Source organism: Pezoporus wallicus, unplaced genomic scaffold (genome assembly GCF_028554395.1).
Source record: "Pezoporus wallicus isolate ANWC-B61680 ecotype Strahan unplaced genomic scaffold, APGP_CSIRO_Pwel_v1 contig_5787, whole genome shotgun sequence".
In the NCBI taxonomy this organism is placed as follows: Eukaryota; Metazoa; Chordata; class Aves; order Psittaciformes; family Psittacidae; genus Pezoporus; species Pezoporus wallicus.
Window position 1 is genome coordinate 2,258,264 of NW_026637253.1, and position 16,499 is coordinate 2,274,762.

General features: G+C 38.4%; 1 protein-coding gene across 5 annotated transcripts in view; it reads left to right on the forward strand.

The window, feature by feature from the left end:
* The window catches only part of LOC130596658 (cohesin subunit SA-2-like), a 57,294-nt gene that overhangs the window by 3,077 nt on the left and 37,718 nt on the right, over positions 1 to 16,499 (forward strand). For 3 of the 5 annotated variants that reach the window (XR_008971576.1, XM_057404514.1, XM_057404516.1), the window contains exons 2-10: positions 1,532 to 1,616; positions 2,874 to 3,020; positions 4,547 to 4,643; positions 5,954 to 6,030; positions 8,766 to 8,837; positions 10,386 to 10,590; positions 11,637 to 11,788; positions 12,885 to 12,958; positions 13,388 to 13,511. Coding sequence is in view for 4 of the 5 variants with exons in the window: in XM_057404514.1 (XP_057260497.1) it covers positions 1,532 to 1,616; positions 2,874 to 3,020; positions 4,547 to 4,643; positions 5,954 to 6,030; positions 8,766 to 8,837; positions 10,386 to 10,590; positions 11,637 to 11,788; positions 12,885 to 12,958; positions 13,388 to 13,511 (1,033 nt within the window). In the remaining variant the exon portion in view is untranslated. Of the gene's footprint in view, positions 1 to 789; positions 1,000 to 1,071; positions 1,089 to 1,531; positions 1,617 to 2,561; positions 2,677 to 2,873; positions 3,021 to 4,546; positions 4,644 to 5,953; positions 6,031 to 8,765; positions 8,838 to 10,385; positions 10,591 to 11,636; positions 11,789 to 12,884; positions 12,959 to 13,387; positions 13,512 to 16,499 lie in introns of those variants that run through there. The other 2 variants (XM_057404517.1, XM_057404515.1) reach the window with 2 other exon arrangements.

Genomic DNA, 16,499 nt, shown 5'->3' on the forward strand with positions numbered 1-16,499 from the left:
TTGCAATTGCAAATCAAAGAAAACATTTGAAAACTTTTGCAAACTATTGCTTATAGCATGCTGACTCACTTGTGAACTATATAGCTCATCCCTCTCTTTTCTGTGACATGAGTATTGGTAGGATGAACTGATGTAATGATTGGTTTGCCTTGAATATGTTTCTTGGCTTCCATCTGTCAAGCGCTGAGGCATATTTTGAACTTCTCTATAACAAGATATTAATTGAATTTAACTTTCATGGGACTTTTCTCTGTAGGGAAGTTAAGCATTTGCATCATTGTATTTAGAATGTTGATATATTTAGAGTTTTATATTTATATAGAATTTTTATAGGAGTCTTTGGAGACCTAATTCTACATCGCTTATGGTAAAGTGTGCCAATAGATTAAAAAAGTAAATGGAGATTTGTTAACTATGAACTTCTGTCTGCTCACACTAATAAAATAACATCAGGACCTTGGTCCTGCAGTTGATGCTATTCAGCCTTGGGATTTGCTTTACAGAGGCAATGTCTGACTGAAACAGTCTTGGGAAGACAGCAATAGTGGTTATCTGGCACTGATAAACCTAGCTGGAGTTGAGCTGGTTTTGCCTCCACAGCACAGTTAATTCTCCGTCTGGGTTAGCCAACAGTAGATATTGGAGAGTTGACTGTGTCTTACAGTGTAATACACTGTTTTATACTTTGTAAAGTGATCGTTTGTGTTAGCACACTTTCTTGTTGCAGCAGTATCAGCAAAATGAAAGTAACTGTGCACTCTCATATTTACGCTTTTTTTGGTGCCTTATATTATGAGTCAACTAGCTTCATGTCCTGGCCACCATAGTTTAAAAGGAGGCCATAGCAGCCAGCTACCAGTACTGGACCTGCTGCACAAGTGGGATCCAGCTCATCTGTTCAAACGTGACCTTTGGCAAAGCCTATTGTTAGCACTGAGAACGATGAAAAGTGGCATGATTTCATTGCAGATAAATGTATGGCTTCAGATCTCCCAGAAGGTGCATCTTTATTTTCCTCCATCATACTAGCAATGACCTTCAAATGAAATTTCTTATGTCTTTTTTCTTCAGCATGTTTTATAGACAAGGTAAAACAGTTTCTTCCTCTTGCTTCAAATTGTAGACCCATCAAATGTTATTACTTTCTTTTGTTTAGAGCACTCACAAAGTGAATGCATACTCATGTTATTGTTTCATAGTGCAAAGCTCTTCAGTCAGCAAATGCTGGCTTAAGTCAACATCAGGATTCTGTTTCATTTACTTGCTTTCTACTTTCTTGATATCCTTGATAGTTTTGCTGGTTTTCAGTGTATCTTGCAGGAAAGCAAATAGTTTGAAAAAGGCCCCAAATTTCTGGTGTACTTTTAAAGTCAGCTGTTTTGTTTCTAGTAACAAAATGACATAATTTCCAAACAAGTAATTAAAAACATTTAAATACCTATATAAGCTCTTGATTTCTTCTGTTGTTTGTATTGAAGCGTAGTTTTGTGTTCTCACTGCTAACCTCTTCAATGTATCCATTACACTTCAGAGAGAATGCTGTCCATGATGAGACTGTGCCTGAGTCTGCTGTGCAGAATGGCAGCTGTGTGAGAAATGGCAACCTGAAAACACCAGTAAGTTGATTTTTAAAATACCCCCCCCCATGTTTATTAAATAGGAATTTATTTTCTGTCTCATTCAATTGTTACAAAATTGAGTATTACATAAACCGATCATAATATGATACATTGTTGTGGTTTAAGCCCAGCGGGTAACTTGGAACCATGCAGCCACTCACTCACCCCTGTTCTTCCCTCCACCATGCTCTCAGAGGAGTGGGGAGGAGAATTGAAGGAATGTAAATGCCAGAGGTTGAGATAAGAACAGTCCAATAACTAAAGTGTAATAGAAAACTAGTACTACTAGCATCAATAATAACAATAATGATGGGGAAATAACAAGGGGAGTGAATATGAAACTGAAAGGGGAAAATCGGAAGAGAAAATAATAAAACACAAGAAATACAATTGCTCACCACCTGCTGACTGATACCCAGCCAAACCAGAGCACTGATCTGGGCCTTCTGGCTAACTCCCACCATTTCATATACTAGGCATGATGTGCTGTGGTATGGAATACCCCTTTGGCTAGTTTGGGTCAGGTCTCTGCTTCCGCCCGGCTTCTTTTGTCCCTCCTCACTGGCAGAGCATGAGACTGAAAGTCCTTGATCAGGGTAAGTGCTGCTTAGCAGCAACTGAAAACATAGGTGTGTTATCAGCATTGTTCTCAGACTAAAGCCAAAACACAGCACTGCACCAGCTACTAAGAAGGAGAAAAATAACTTACAGCTGAACCCCAAACATGCATCTGTATGCAGTCTAGTCACTGGATGCAGCTTGACCTCAAATTTTATTTGGTGTCAGAACCTCAGTGCTGGCTTTTAAACAGTCAGTTCATTTCAGTGAGTGTTTTTCCTTAGCTGTGTATTGTGTGTAGCTGATGTTAATTTGAAGGTTCTGTGTTTACCCTGTGAGTGAAAAGATGTAGAAGAGTTTCTGTGCTTGCTGTCTATTCTGCAGAAACTACAGCTGCCACTGAAAAATGCCTTCTGGATAGTACACAACTGGTCAGAAGCTTCTTTCCTGTTATACATTCCTATGATTATGACTCATTGTTGAGATAAAATTCAAACTGGTAAACCCTTTCTTTCATTCCCTTCCAGTATGGTCATGTTTGATAAGACTTTATTTGTGTCCTTGAAGCTTAAAAGTTAGCACCCTGGGGAAATCATTACAATGAGAGTAAAATAGACTTGTTATTAGGGGATAATTTATGTGTTGGCTGTTATGTGTTATGTTTTCTCACATCTTTTTTTACTTGACTCGTTTCAGAGAGAGAAGCGGAAGGTCCCACAGCAGTGTGAGAACATAAGGAGAAGTTCTGCCAGTAGCAAAAGAGTGAGCCGGCTGCAGAATGGCCAAGTGGTTGAGGCGGTTACGTTGTTTGAAGTGGTTAGCATGGGGAAGCAGGCCATGCAGGTATTTCTGGTTCTGAATTCTGAAAGGAGTTGGTGGAGGGAAGATAGATAGATAGATAGAGTGCTCATTTCAGTTATACTCTGGAGCACTGAAATTTTGGTCTGTTTTGGCACAGGTGGAGAAGAAATATGTTTGACTGGAAAACTTTTATGAGCATGACTGTTGAAAAGAATGCATCTTCAAGAAATTAGCAAAGAAGGAGCTGTCAGATATTTGAAAAGGGGAAGGAAACATGTACCTAAACCACTGTTCCTAAAGCAATGTCTGAACATACTGAACAATGAGCAATGTCTGAACATACAGAAATATAATTATTCTAAAAATACCAAAAAGGTTCATCATTAGAAAATTTTGCTTGATCAGGATTCTGAAAATCAGACCCTTTTTTCCTCCCCCCTGAGAGGTTGCCTTTTGGTTTTTTTTTGGGTTTTTTTTTTTTTTTTTTTTTTTTTTTACCTCCATTCCAATACAGTTTGACAGCATTTTGCAAAATAGTCAGGTTCCCCTTGCCTCTGTGTAGTTAAAAATTTTCTTCACTGTGAGGAAGCCCACCTCCCCATACTCTGTGAGCATATATTATGTTTGTCTATATGTACGAAGGATTAAAACCTGGAGCCCAAATATTCTTATACGGGGTTATACCTATGTCTCTACTATGTAGTGTCTGTAAGCAAAGTGCTTGTGTGCACACATGAAAAGTACATTTATATTTTGGATGCAAGACCTCAGTTTTTCAAGATGTTTCTGTGGATGGACGTTTGCCATGCTATAGCTGTGTTAACTTGAGTAGAGCTCCTTGAAGAGCTCAGCTTTTGCTGTGCAAATCATAAATTGCTGTGCAAATCATAATGTGAAGGGCTTGGAAAGGCAGCAGCTGAAGTCCGTACTGCTGCTGCAAGAACTCATTAGACCTGTGTGGCACTAGAAGTGGGTTGAAGCCTGGATGGCCTGCCCCAGCAGGCCTGTGTCACATACAGGCTGTACTGCCCTAGAAATGAAATTTGGAGTTGGTTTTCAGCTTCAGTGTGGTATGTGAACTGTTTCAGGCTACTGCACAAATAGGGTGCTGAAGAAGACAACTCCCAGAAACAGTTGCTAATATTAATTAGTAGATTGTGCAGAGGTTAAATGTGTTGTGAGGTGTTTAATTTTTTATTTTTAAGTGAAACTGTGACCTGGGTGCTTGCAAGAAGTCAGGAGGATGATGTTTTGGTTGATTTATATTAAATTAATTGAAGCTGTGGCTGTTTTCCCTATTAACAAGAAGCAAAGCATCTGTGAATGGCAACATTGCCCTGAGCAGAATTTGTGAATGAGCAGTTCAAGACTTCATTTTGCCCCAGAAAGTGTCTTTTTTTTTTATGTGCTATTAGAAATGGAACAAAATGGTGTGGAGTTTATTCTCGTTTTTATAATTTAATGTAGACAGAACAATGTTAGTTTGTGTCCTTGTCATGGATGTTGTTAGTGGAGTGCAGCATGCTGTGTTCAGCTCCTGACTAACGAGTTTCTTTAATCTTTTCTAGTCTGTAGTAGATGACTGGGTTGAAGCTTATAAACAAGACAGGAATGTGGCACTTTTAGATCTGATCAACTTCTTCATTCAGTGTTCGGGCTGTCAAGGTAATTTACCCTCTTAGTATCCCTTTTGATTGTCTGTGGGTGAGAGTAGTCTGAAGTATGCTTTCTAAAATGGAAAATCATGTATTTATAATCTGTACTGTTTGTTAAGATGGACTCCAGATGGGAAGGCCTAATAGTAAAGAATATTACTGGTTAAATTCCTTAACTGTGTTTATAGCATACCAGCTCTCAGAGTTGCATTTAAACATGGTTTGCAAGGTCAGGTTTCTGAAATAGCATGTCACATTGCTTTGCAGAATCCCCATATAGGGAAAATGGTTGTGATGACTGTACTAATTGAAATCCAATGTTTTAAAACATAAAATTTCAGTTGCTATTTGTTTCATAACTTCCTAGTATCTTTTGTTTGGCTAGTATCTTTTTTTGAATATAAACAACCAGGAAATTAAGCTCCCTACTTTGGTGGCTGGAAAGGGAATCTCTTCCCTCAACCCTCTTGTGGTTACTTTTACAAGAGACTTATGATGCTGTCTATTTCATACAAACACTGAGACTGTCTGGGGACTGTCTGCTAGTGAAATGCTTCAGGATGGCAAGAAAGAGTTTTAAGAAGGCTGTTCTGTTAGCTTGAACTTTTGAGTGTATTTAAGCAGCTAGGCCTATGAGAAATCTGGAGAGGGACTTCTTACAATGTTGTGTTGTGACAGGACAAGGGGGCATGGCTTTAAACTGAAAGAGAGTACATTTAGATTAGGTATTAGGAAGAAATTCTTCACTGTGAGGGTGGTGAGGCACTGGCACAGGTTGCCCAGGGAAGCTGTGGCTGCCCCATCCCTGGCAGTGTTCAAGGCCAGGTTGAGTGGGGCTTTGAGCAACCTGGTTTACTGGAAGGTGTTCCTGCCTGTGGCAGGAGGGTTGTAACTGGCTGACCTTTAAGGTCCCTTCCAACCCAAACCATTCTATGACTATGATTTTACACTTCACAGTTTTGTTTTTGTTTTCTGGTCTTTTGCTTTCTCTTAGGGGAAGTGTTTTGGGGCCCTTGACTAGCAGTGGGCAAAATGTTAGTAAATCCTTGAAGCAAATGAATGGACAGAGAAAACACCCATGCCAGACCCCACAGGGCAGAATTCCTAATGTGAATTTCAGTTTTGGTTCATGAGTATTTTCTACTATAAATGAATTTATATGTCTTTCTATATCTATATTGTCCTTACCAGTGTAAACAGAGATAAAGCAGAGAGTCTGTCCTACATGTTTCTAAATTTTATATAAAATTCTTGCTGTGTTTTGGACTTGATTAATATAATAAGGTGTTGGTAACTCTTCTTGAAATACTACTTTTCTAGGCATGGTAACAGCAGAGATGTTTCAAAGTTTGCACAAGAAAGATGTCATGCAAAAAATGACAGAGAACTTTGATGAGGTAGGCAAAGCTTTGAGTTTGCATGTCTTGTTTATATAAACAGTAGGCTCTACGTTAATAGCCAACCTGGACAGAGTTTCTGCTGCTTAACAGGAGCTGTGTCCCATTTCCTTAATTTAGGAGATTTGGAAATTTTAAGATAAATTTGGTGTTCTAATGACCCATTTTAGCAGTAGCAGGATAATTTTTTTCTGTAAGCCACTCTTATTTTCAGGGTTTTATTCGGGCTAACTGTAGTCTTCATGAATCTGCCTTTCTCTTAGGAGTTCTTTTCATAGTGACTTTAAGAAGGTAAATATAACCCACCATTGCAGAAGGTAAACAGTTCCTTTAAAAATACAATTGTAGGTGAGTGATGAACTAATTGAAGATTTATTTTTTTTTTTTAGCTGATATTTTTATTTGAATCTTCCCCTTCTGTTTTCCTGGTAATCTGAATTTTTAGAGTTGTGTCTTGTCATATGAAAGAAGAAAAATGTATTTCTGAGTTTTAGATAATTGTCAAAACAATAGTGAATATCTAATTTCTTGAGGATTGTTAAGAAAAATGCATAGCTTTACAATACTATTTCTCTGACTGCTCCTTGGTTAATTATGCCAACATCAAATTTTCTGCAGTACTCTCTCAGTTGCTTCTGTGCTTTTCTTCTGTATTTGCCACCTCTGAATTGATTTGTCAGGCAGCAGCCATCATTCTTGCTTTAACTGAGCATCTCTCAAAGACCAGATGCTGTAGAAATTCCCACAGAGGATGAATTTGCCAATGTGGTTTTCTTCGTTTTAGAAGTGTAGTAACACTTGAGCTGGTTTTTGACAGAAATTGTCTGATAAATGTCTGGCTATATGAATTAGTAATCTGGCATTTCTTTCCTAACTAGATTAACCCTGAATAGCACTCATCATAGAATAGGCACTCTGGAAGGTACAAAGATATGATTATTATTAGCATTTGCCTGGATGTGGTACAGCTCTGTAACCTTTTCACTTATCCTGGCACTGAGGGGGCAGATAGGTTCTTTTAGAGATTCTTGGTTTTATTTTCTTAACAAGATATTAGTATAGCAGAGAATTTATTATTAGAATGTCATGAGATTTCTACAAGCAGAATCAATATAGTAGCATAATACAGAATTTATAATCCAAATTCAGTTATGATTTCTAATCACCTTAGTAATACAGAATTTATGATAAATTTAACCTGTAATTTCTCATCACCTGGACCCTCTGCATATCAGGTCAAATCTTAATACATGATTGACTACATAACAATCATAATCCAGACTTGTAAATCATATAAAAGAGAAAGAGTCACTCAGTCCTCAGAGGAAGCAAATGATGGTGGAGGTGTTGCTGCCATCATGGGTCATGGGTCCACGTGTCTCACTGTCCAGCAACAGCTCTGGTCCAAGTTCCCCACTTGCAACTACTTGATTTTATGGACAGTGCTCTGGGTGCTGTGACACTTCCCTGTTCTGTGATGGGGTCATTGCCACTGCCTAGCTGGCGAGGTGCCTGGAACCTTCAAGGCCAGTAAGGGAGGCAATAATCAGCCTTGTGCCCAGGAACCTTGAGACTGGTAGGAAGGGGAAGAAGAAACCTGTTTGATTTGTCTACTTGGTTCATAGGACCTTCGGGTTCCTGATAATGAGGGAAATGGAATAAATACATGACCCACTTGCTCACAAAGAATAGCTGCTTGCCTTATAAAATGGCGTTAGTTATGTTAACCACATTATCAGGGTCTGGGAGCAGGGGGTACCAGTCACATGGCACTGGGCAGCCTGCTCTGGCTGACCCTGCTTGAGCAGATGGCATTGGGTTAGATGATCTCAAAGAGTCCTTCTCAATTTCAGTCTTTCTTTGATTCTGTGTAAACTTGTTCTGGCTTTGGAAGCAGAGAAGGGCTTTAATATGGTCATCGAGGCATACAGGCTCGATAGCTTTGTGGGCAATGGTATTCTTCAGTAGAGAGATAAGCTTGTTTTTAGGACCACTGCTTGTTCTTTTCCCTCTTTCATAAACTATTTTGTTTCTCTTTTCTGCTTTTCTTCTTGTATGTGGCATTTTATTTCTTGCAGTTCTTTCTTTGTTCTTCCATAGGTTTCTTTCTCTCTCTTTGTTACTGCAGTGTTAAGCAATGGAAGAGTTAAGTTTGATAACTGTACATAAAGATAACCGTACAACCAGATGGGAGTAGAAATATTTGTGGTGTTTCACTGAGCCTAATAAATAACTGTAGATGTCATGCCTTTTGTCTTGGAATAATTCTAGAGTTGAGGAAACATCTCTGAATCATGTCACGGAATGAAAACATTTCTCTATAATTTGAAAAGCTCAGAACAGTTTTCCAGAATTTAGGTATTTTACAGTGCCTAGTGCAAAGGCATAAATACTTAAGACTTGCTGCGAAGCCATATCTTAGAATTAATAATGAGGTTTATACCTTGTATATGTTTGCTTATAAATTTTAAAAACAAGTTGTCTCTTGTAGCATGAAAACTCAGGTTTTGCATAAGTGTTGTTTTTTTTTTCCTTCCATAATTGGTTATAAATAAATAAAAATACCGAGACAAGAAGGAATTAGATTTTTATTTAATGTATTGAATTGTTATGAGCCGCCTGTAATGCACGTTGCCTTAAGTTTTAATAGCCTTTTAAATATGATGCATGGTTTGTGATATCTTTATGTGCTATTTTAACGAAAAGCTTTTAACGTTTTGTCTCATGCACTACAGGAAAGTGGGTTGCAGTACAAGAAGTTCATCGCCTATCCCTGGATCCTGACAGTTACTTGGCCAGTAGACATGGTAGTGCTCTTGTCGTTTTCTGTAACTGTCGTATAGCACATGCTCGCGCATGTGTGCACACAGAGGTTTTGGCAGACAAATCTGTTCAAAGGCTTGTTTCATCAAAACATTATTTTGCAAACAGAAATGTTTGGAATAATATTTTGAGAACAGAAGCGTTTCTCTGTTATGCTTCTTCCCATACAAGACTTGCAGCATTGTGAGGAATTCACTTAACTCCTTGTCGGCACTTCAGTTTGACTTTGCTGTCTTTCCATAGACTCTGTATGAAAGAAAGAAAGAAACATATCCAGGATGAATCGGAGCAGGAGCCTCAGCTGAATGATTTGAATAGTTCTTTGGAAGAAGCAGAGTTGCTGGTCAGGGAGGGAATCTAAGGGTATCCCTAGGTTAGATGCCTAAATTTAGGTGATGTGTACATTGTGCTGTCTGTATATTTACAGTATGCACGTTACCATTAAACACTATCCTGGTGTGATGAACGTGGACAGTAGAAATGCTCTTAAAAAGTGAGATGTCTTCCTATATTTGTGCTGCTTTTCAGGCTGAGGAGTAAAATTTGGTTATAAAGTAGGTATTTCCTGAAGTTGTTTTGTCTGTCTTGGCACTTGCCACTACTGTTAGACTCTGAACTGATTCTTACAGCCTGATTAGGAATGCATTCCAAATTCTAAACTCCCAGTGTGCTTTGGGTTGCAGACATCCCTGAAATCAGTCTGTGTTTGAGTTTATTTTTCAAGAAAGCAGTGGTTCCTTTGCTTTGGAAAGAAAGCTACAAGAGAAGACCAGCTGAGCAGTGGCCTACCTTTAGGATGAAATTTTCCATAGTGGGTGAAGCTTTGGAGTTCCCTGGCTCCATTCATACCTCTGCCTCATTCTGTGCCCCACTGTGGCACAGTGAGGGGGTTGGAACTTGGTGATTTTTGAGGACCCTTCCAACCTGAACCATTCTGTGATTCTATTATTTCTGTGGAGGTTTTCAGAGATCTAGGTGCCAGTGGTATAGGTGTATTTGTCATGAAGCTGTAGCCTTTGATAAACTCCTTAAGATGGTGGTGCTGCTGAGGAAAACAGTCCTGTCCTGCTCACACCACAGTTGTTCATTTTCACTTTTCAGTCACTTCAGTTTTCTCCTGGATTTTAGCATGCATTTACAGGAACAGGTAGGATGGTGAAGTGGGGAAACGTTACTAACTGTGAGGATGTACAAGAGGCTTGTGGTTTATGCCAATGAAAGTTACTTGCCATGCTGTGGCTTCACATGCCCTCTCACACCTGTTTGTTGACAGCTGTCTGGCATAGGTTGCTTTCAGATGTGAGCTATTGTAACAGTGTAGCTCTGATGAAGCTAGTTTGTCTCAGGGCTTGCTTGTAAACTAGTTGTGTGTCCCTACTTTGAAGTTAATAACTGTAAAAGAAGCTATGGAGGAACTGAGGTGAAGCTGTCAGCAAAACTCTGATATTCAGTGAGAGAGATGTAAATGGTGTGCACAAACAAAACTGCATTTGTAATTACTGTGTTTTCTGTTGACTTTTTTTCTTGTGTAGGGCAATGAAGACTACCCATTGATCAGAACAGGACCCTATTGGAAGAAATTCAAGGCCAATTTCTGTGAATTTATTGCCGTGCTTGTCCAACAATGTCAGTGCAGCATCCTGTATGATAGCTACTTGATGGACACTGTCATCTCACTGCTTACGGGCTTAGCAGACTCCATGGTCAGAGCATTTAGACACACAAGCACTTTGGCAGGTAAAATAATTGACAGAGTTTTGTTGACTTGTGTGCAAACAGAATGGCTCCAAATTGAAAAGCTGTCTTATGCACTGACAGTGCCTTCCTCCTGCTGTATGTTACTGTAATATAAATTATTTGTTCCCAGGTGTTTCGGAATGGAATTTGGATGCTTTGGATGCAATAGATCTAGGCCAATTTTTTCTTTATAAAGAAATTTTCTTTAATGCCTGGCATGACTAACTTTAGAATTATGCTGTGTTCTGATTACTTCCCCCCAAGACTGATTTTTTTCAGGTTTTTATTTTCTTAGTTGGTTCCCTCCACTACTTAATGTAATGGGTTGCATTAACTGCTTCACCTGAAAAAGCTTTCATTGGAATGCTGCTACTCCTGTGGTTCCTATGCTAAAAATGATATTCCTTGTTATACATTTTTGTTTCATGCGCATGATACTAAAGGTACTACTTGTATTTTTTTTCTAAAGCCAGTAAATACTCTTTGCCCTACAAAAAGCACTTAAAGTATAATTTGTTCCAAAGTACACTGTTTGCTTTGGAGGCTCAAAACTCCCCTTGAAGTCTATGCAAACCATCTAGTGATACTTAGATGAATGTGAATTTTTGTTAATTCAAGTAAAATATTAAGATTCCTGGCCTTTTTATGGGCCAGCTTCACTGTTGGGTTGTATGGTGTATTTTCTTTTTTCCTCTTTTTTTTTTTTTTTAACTGAAGATCAGTTCCACAACTCTAGATCCTTTTGCAGAAAAATTAAAATTACAGGATGTAAGAAGAGTTGTTCAGTAAATTAATTCTCTGATTGGAACTTTGGCCAGAGGTTGTAAATCACCAGGAATATAACTAGATTTTCCTTTTTTGATCATTGTCTGCCTTTAAAATAAACACTGTATTTTAAAACTAATTACTACAATCTAGTAGTGTTTGTATTTTATATAATAAACTGGGTGTGGTTAACCATATCCTTTTTGTAGTAAAGTGGTGGATGTATTTATGCTACATATCTCTGAGCTAAGCTAACTATGTTGGGCTTGTTTCCTTTTTAGCAATGAAACTTCTGACAGCAGTTCTAAGTGTACGTCTGAACCTTGATGTCAACAAGCACAATGCTCAAAGATTATATGAGGTGGAGAAGAAGAGGATAAGTGGCAAGAGGACCAATTACAGACTTGATCAGCTAGAGAGAAAAAGGAAAGAGGTTAGGCAGGTGTCCTCTATGGGAGAAGTGTGAAGAGGGATCACTGACAGCTTGCGTTTGGGTCACTGCGGTTCTTTAAGGTTTATATATTTATCTAATGCATGGTGCAGCGCAGTTGTGACTGGCTAGATTGAGTGGTACAAAAATGTCTAAGGTAATAACTGCCATATGTGCTGTTAACTTGTGATGTCATGCTTCTCTAGATAATTACTATCTAGCAATTGCTTCTCTAAATTGCTATCATTAGCCGTTGATCTCTACACAAATATGGATTTAAACACACGTGTTTACATCAGTAGCTCTGGTGGTGTGGGTGTGCAGTTTTGCATATGTTATACAAATTACAAGCCAAAATGTTGGTTCTCGAACTGAATTTCAGTGAATGAAAAAGGACACAGGATAGCTGTCATCTCTGTGTAAGTAATGCATTGTAAAAATGGTTGTAACTTTAGCTATGACCTATATCTTTCTTGCTGTTCAGTTTCTGTCATTTCTTCCCTGTTCAGCCGGACAGCTTCTTATCACCTCCCAGAGACAGACCTATATCCGTAAGAAATAATTCTGGCTTTAGGGTGGAGGTGACAGGAAGTATGAATATCAAGCATAGTTTCCTCTCTCCTGACTTTAGAATCAGTTATCTGTGTTCTAAGCTTTGGATGTCCATGGGCTTCTCTGTGTTCAGGGCTTGCTTAAATACATGCTTATTATGGAATAGGTGCATTTTGAAAATTCCCTGGTCTGCATTTCTTCCACCTCTGTTTAAGTGAATAAAAAGAGAATTTGAGCCTATATGTGAAGATTGCTTAATAGTTGTAGTATATCTTTCTGTGTCTTGATAGATCAAGATTCACTATATCAAACAAGTACTTTGTTATCCAGGCTAGCAGCTTGTACCTGATAAACCTTTCACCCAGGTGTAGCTATAAAAAGGCCAATTGCTAGTGTAGATACAGAACCCTTATTTTGTATTGGTATACTATGTGTAAACACTAGCAATTTGAACCACAGTAGTATTGTAAGTGCACTGATGCAGATTTTTCATATCTAGTGAATTGTGGCACCAATGTTAACATTCAGTTCTCTTTGTGTATTCCAGTATGAACATAAGCTTCTGGAGATACAGAATATGATGAATGCTATTTTCAAAGGGACTTTTCTAAACCGTTACCGGTAAGAATAAAAATAAAGCAGTGATGTGTATGTGCATTCCCAAGAAACTCTTGCTCAGGTTGCCCAGAAAGCAGAATCAAGTTAAACATCCTGGAGGCACTGATAGTATCAAGGAAAATGTAGCAGTTACGCTATTTTAAAGAATTTTGTCTTACAAAAGGACCTCTCAAATAGGTTTCTGAAGTTCTTCATGCTGGCCATAGAGCAGTGCATTTGTGACTGAGAGAATGCCCAGAATTACAAAGTAATTAGTGCATGAAACATTTGTAGCTAAAGTGGCCTAATTATCTGTTGAAGACAAAAATACTTGTAATATTTTTATTATTATATGTGCTTCTGCAATTCTAGAAGATAAAAATATTGCAAATAATACAATTACTATATTAGATATGTTAAATATATTAATAGTGAAATGTTGTAATTTCACAGTGATGTAATCCCTGAGATCCGCGCAACTTGCATTGAAGAAATTGGCAGATGGATTAAAACATACCCAGATGCTTTTTTAAATGATAGCTACTTAAAATACATTGGGTGGATGCTGTATGATAAGGTAAAGTGTGATTTTTATTTTTAATTATGTTTTTTTTTGTAAGAATCCTAATGTTTAAATTCTTGAGAGTAGATGCGTGGGACTCTGGCACAGTACTTTCTTCCCAGCTCCAGGTTTTACTTTTAAAGCCACTGTAGCACTAAATAACAGAACATTTCTTTCAGTTCTGCAGCAGTGTGTGTCCCCTGTATGTGCAGTTATTTTTATATGTGACTAAATCGGGAGCTATTACTGAATTGTAAAATGGCCTATATCCTTTGAGCACCTGTAATATTAAAGGTTGACTAAAATTCTGCTTTTATGTTTGATGGCTACGTGTAAAATATTGTTTCATTTTATAAAAATAGTAAAATTGCATTTGTCATTTGGAGTTAAATCGATATAGAAATGTTTACACAAGGTCCAGTAATTTCCCAAAGGGTTTTTTTCTTTTCCTTATAGTAAGTTTGCTTTTTCTTTTTGAGTAGAGGCACATTTAGAACAACACCACCTCCTCTCCCACCTCCCAAAAAGCCCCAAACCCCTTCCTGCCCTCAGAAAAAGAAAACAGTAACTCAAAAATAAGCCTTTTCTCATGCTTCTAAAATGCATGAGAGATTTTAGGGGGTGGTAACGTTTATCGTGAATGGCCAGTTACTAAAATTGGCACTCGGTAGTTCTGCAGGCCACCTTTTAAAGTGTATTTAGTTTCTGTATAAATTCTGAAATGTCTTCAGTTTTTGTGTTTCAGGCAACGTTTGTGTTGTGTAAAAAAAAAAAGTTGTAGTTTACCACAAAACCAGGAGGGGGAGCGCGAAGCCTCTTAGTTCCCTGCATTGTGCCATGGCTGTAAAGGTAGTAGTTAGATTTTTAGAGCAACGAATCTATCAAGAACTGTCATCTTTTCCTGCATAAATTTTATCTGATCAGAATACCTTTTTTAGTACATGTTCAGTTGGGAGAATTCTCAAAAGGAAAAGTCATTTTTGAAGATGATGTGTTTTCATTCCCAGTGCTGTACAGTGAGAATTAACAGCTGATGTCTCTGATTAATGCACGTAGCTCATCCAGTGTCATTTACTGGGAACTGAAAATGGTTCTTTTTCTAAAGCTTATTACCTCACAGCAGTGCAGATGCAAGCAGAATGAGGTGAAGTGAGAAGTCTTCCATATTCTACATTTGTACAAGACCTGGTAGCGTGCCACTACTGGTGGTTGCTGTCCCGGCTGTGCTTTGTGATTTGCAGCCACTGTCAAATTGCCTGATTCCAAAATGAGACCAGGGCATTTTTGGCAGCAACAGGGGCAGTAGTGCTTTTAATATACATCTGAATGTTATTTCCCACTACTCCTCCTTAATAAGCATTTCTATCACCTCTTGTTGAGGATGGGCAGAAAGAAACTGATATCTCCCAGAGCCAATTTTCTTTTAGAATATAACACAGAGAAGTTTGCCAAATAATTTAGGTCCCAGAGTGGAACAACCACAAAAGTATTCTAATGGTGGGGGAAGACCTGGCCAGGATCTTCTACTGTGCTGTAAATAGAGATTAAGTACAGTCATTTGGGAGGCTTCAAAGCAGAGAGGGGAGGGAGAAAGTAAGTACAAAATGAACATTTTTGTCTTGAAAATCTTTTATTTGAATATGATAATTCTTTCTTCCCCATGAGATACCATTTTGTCATTATACCCTGATATGAAACATCACAGTTTTGTGTGTAAGGTTATTTCCTAGCTGCAAGCAGTTGCACCAAACTCAGTGGTAATGTGCTGAAAACTGCATGAGGATCTTTTTTGGCCCAGTAAGACTTGCAAAACACTGCTATAAAGATGCATTTTTGAATACTTCATGTTCATCTGCTAGATATAATTTAACTTTTTATTTTTGAAGACCAAGCAGCAGTTAATACTAAATCTGACAGCTGTGTGCAGTTGAACAATGTTATATGTAAGCTCAGCCACCTATCAGTGCATTTGTGAAACCCAGACACCTGATTTGTGTTCAAGGGAATCTACAGCTACTCAATCAGCATACAGACCCAATCATACCAGTGCTGATGTGAGCAGCAGGTGTTGAAGGGAAATGCTGTGTAAAAAGTTCAGAGTTAAAGACTAAAAAAATCAAGGCAATGGAGAGTAAGGATGGGGAAAGGGAAAGGCAGAACTAGCAGACAGAAGGCAACGGAGATGCATACTTGGGACCTCCTATCATATTAGACTAGCTTTGTCTGGAACTCCAGGGCAAGTTGTTGAGATTCTCTCATTGATGAAAGACACCCAAAGAAATCCTGTGGAAACAGGAACTTTCTGTTGAATGAACTTCTGTGTCCTGACCATGTGATCCTCCTGGCAAATTTCAGGAAATTGAAAGGGTTTTTAGTTTTGCTTCCCATTCAGTGTGGTTATAGAAATTGATCCCGTGGTTATGGCTACTTCTGAAATACTTCTTTCTTCAAATGGTCGTGTTTACATAGTGGCTTTCTGCTCCACAGGTCATCTCTGTGTATATGTAGTGATTTTTCTTTTTTTCTTTTTTTTTGGGGGGGTGCGGTTTTTTTAAATTGTTTCACCTCAGCAGGACAGTTAAGCTGAATTGTCTTCGCTGTTCAGGAGTAATTCAGAAGTAGGCCTAGTTTTCCCAATTTATTGTTTGGGGAGTGTTAAGGAGAAAGACAAAAAGGCCCAATGACCCCATCAAATCATCCAGGTCCCACCACGTATTTGTAAGGCTTATTGATTGACTCAATCTTTGTGATAGTGGTGAGGCTGAGATACCATAACTGAATGTGTCTAAGCAGTGTGGAAGCCCATGCAGAGCTATTTGCTCTCGAGATGCTCACTGTTTCCCTGACGTTTTCTGCCGTTTTGCAGGTCAGGGTCAAAATATATTGTTATATAGCTGAGGGGCAGTGTGTGTTCCGAGTACCCTGAAAATGTGCTTACGTAATTCCCCTTCACTCTGTCACAGCTTTGAGAAACCAAACAGGCAGGTATTTCATCAAGATTAG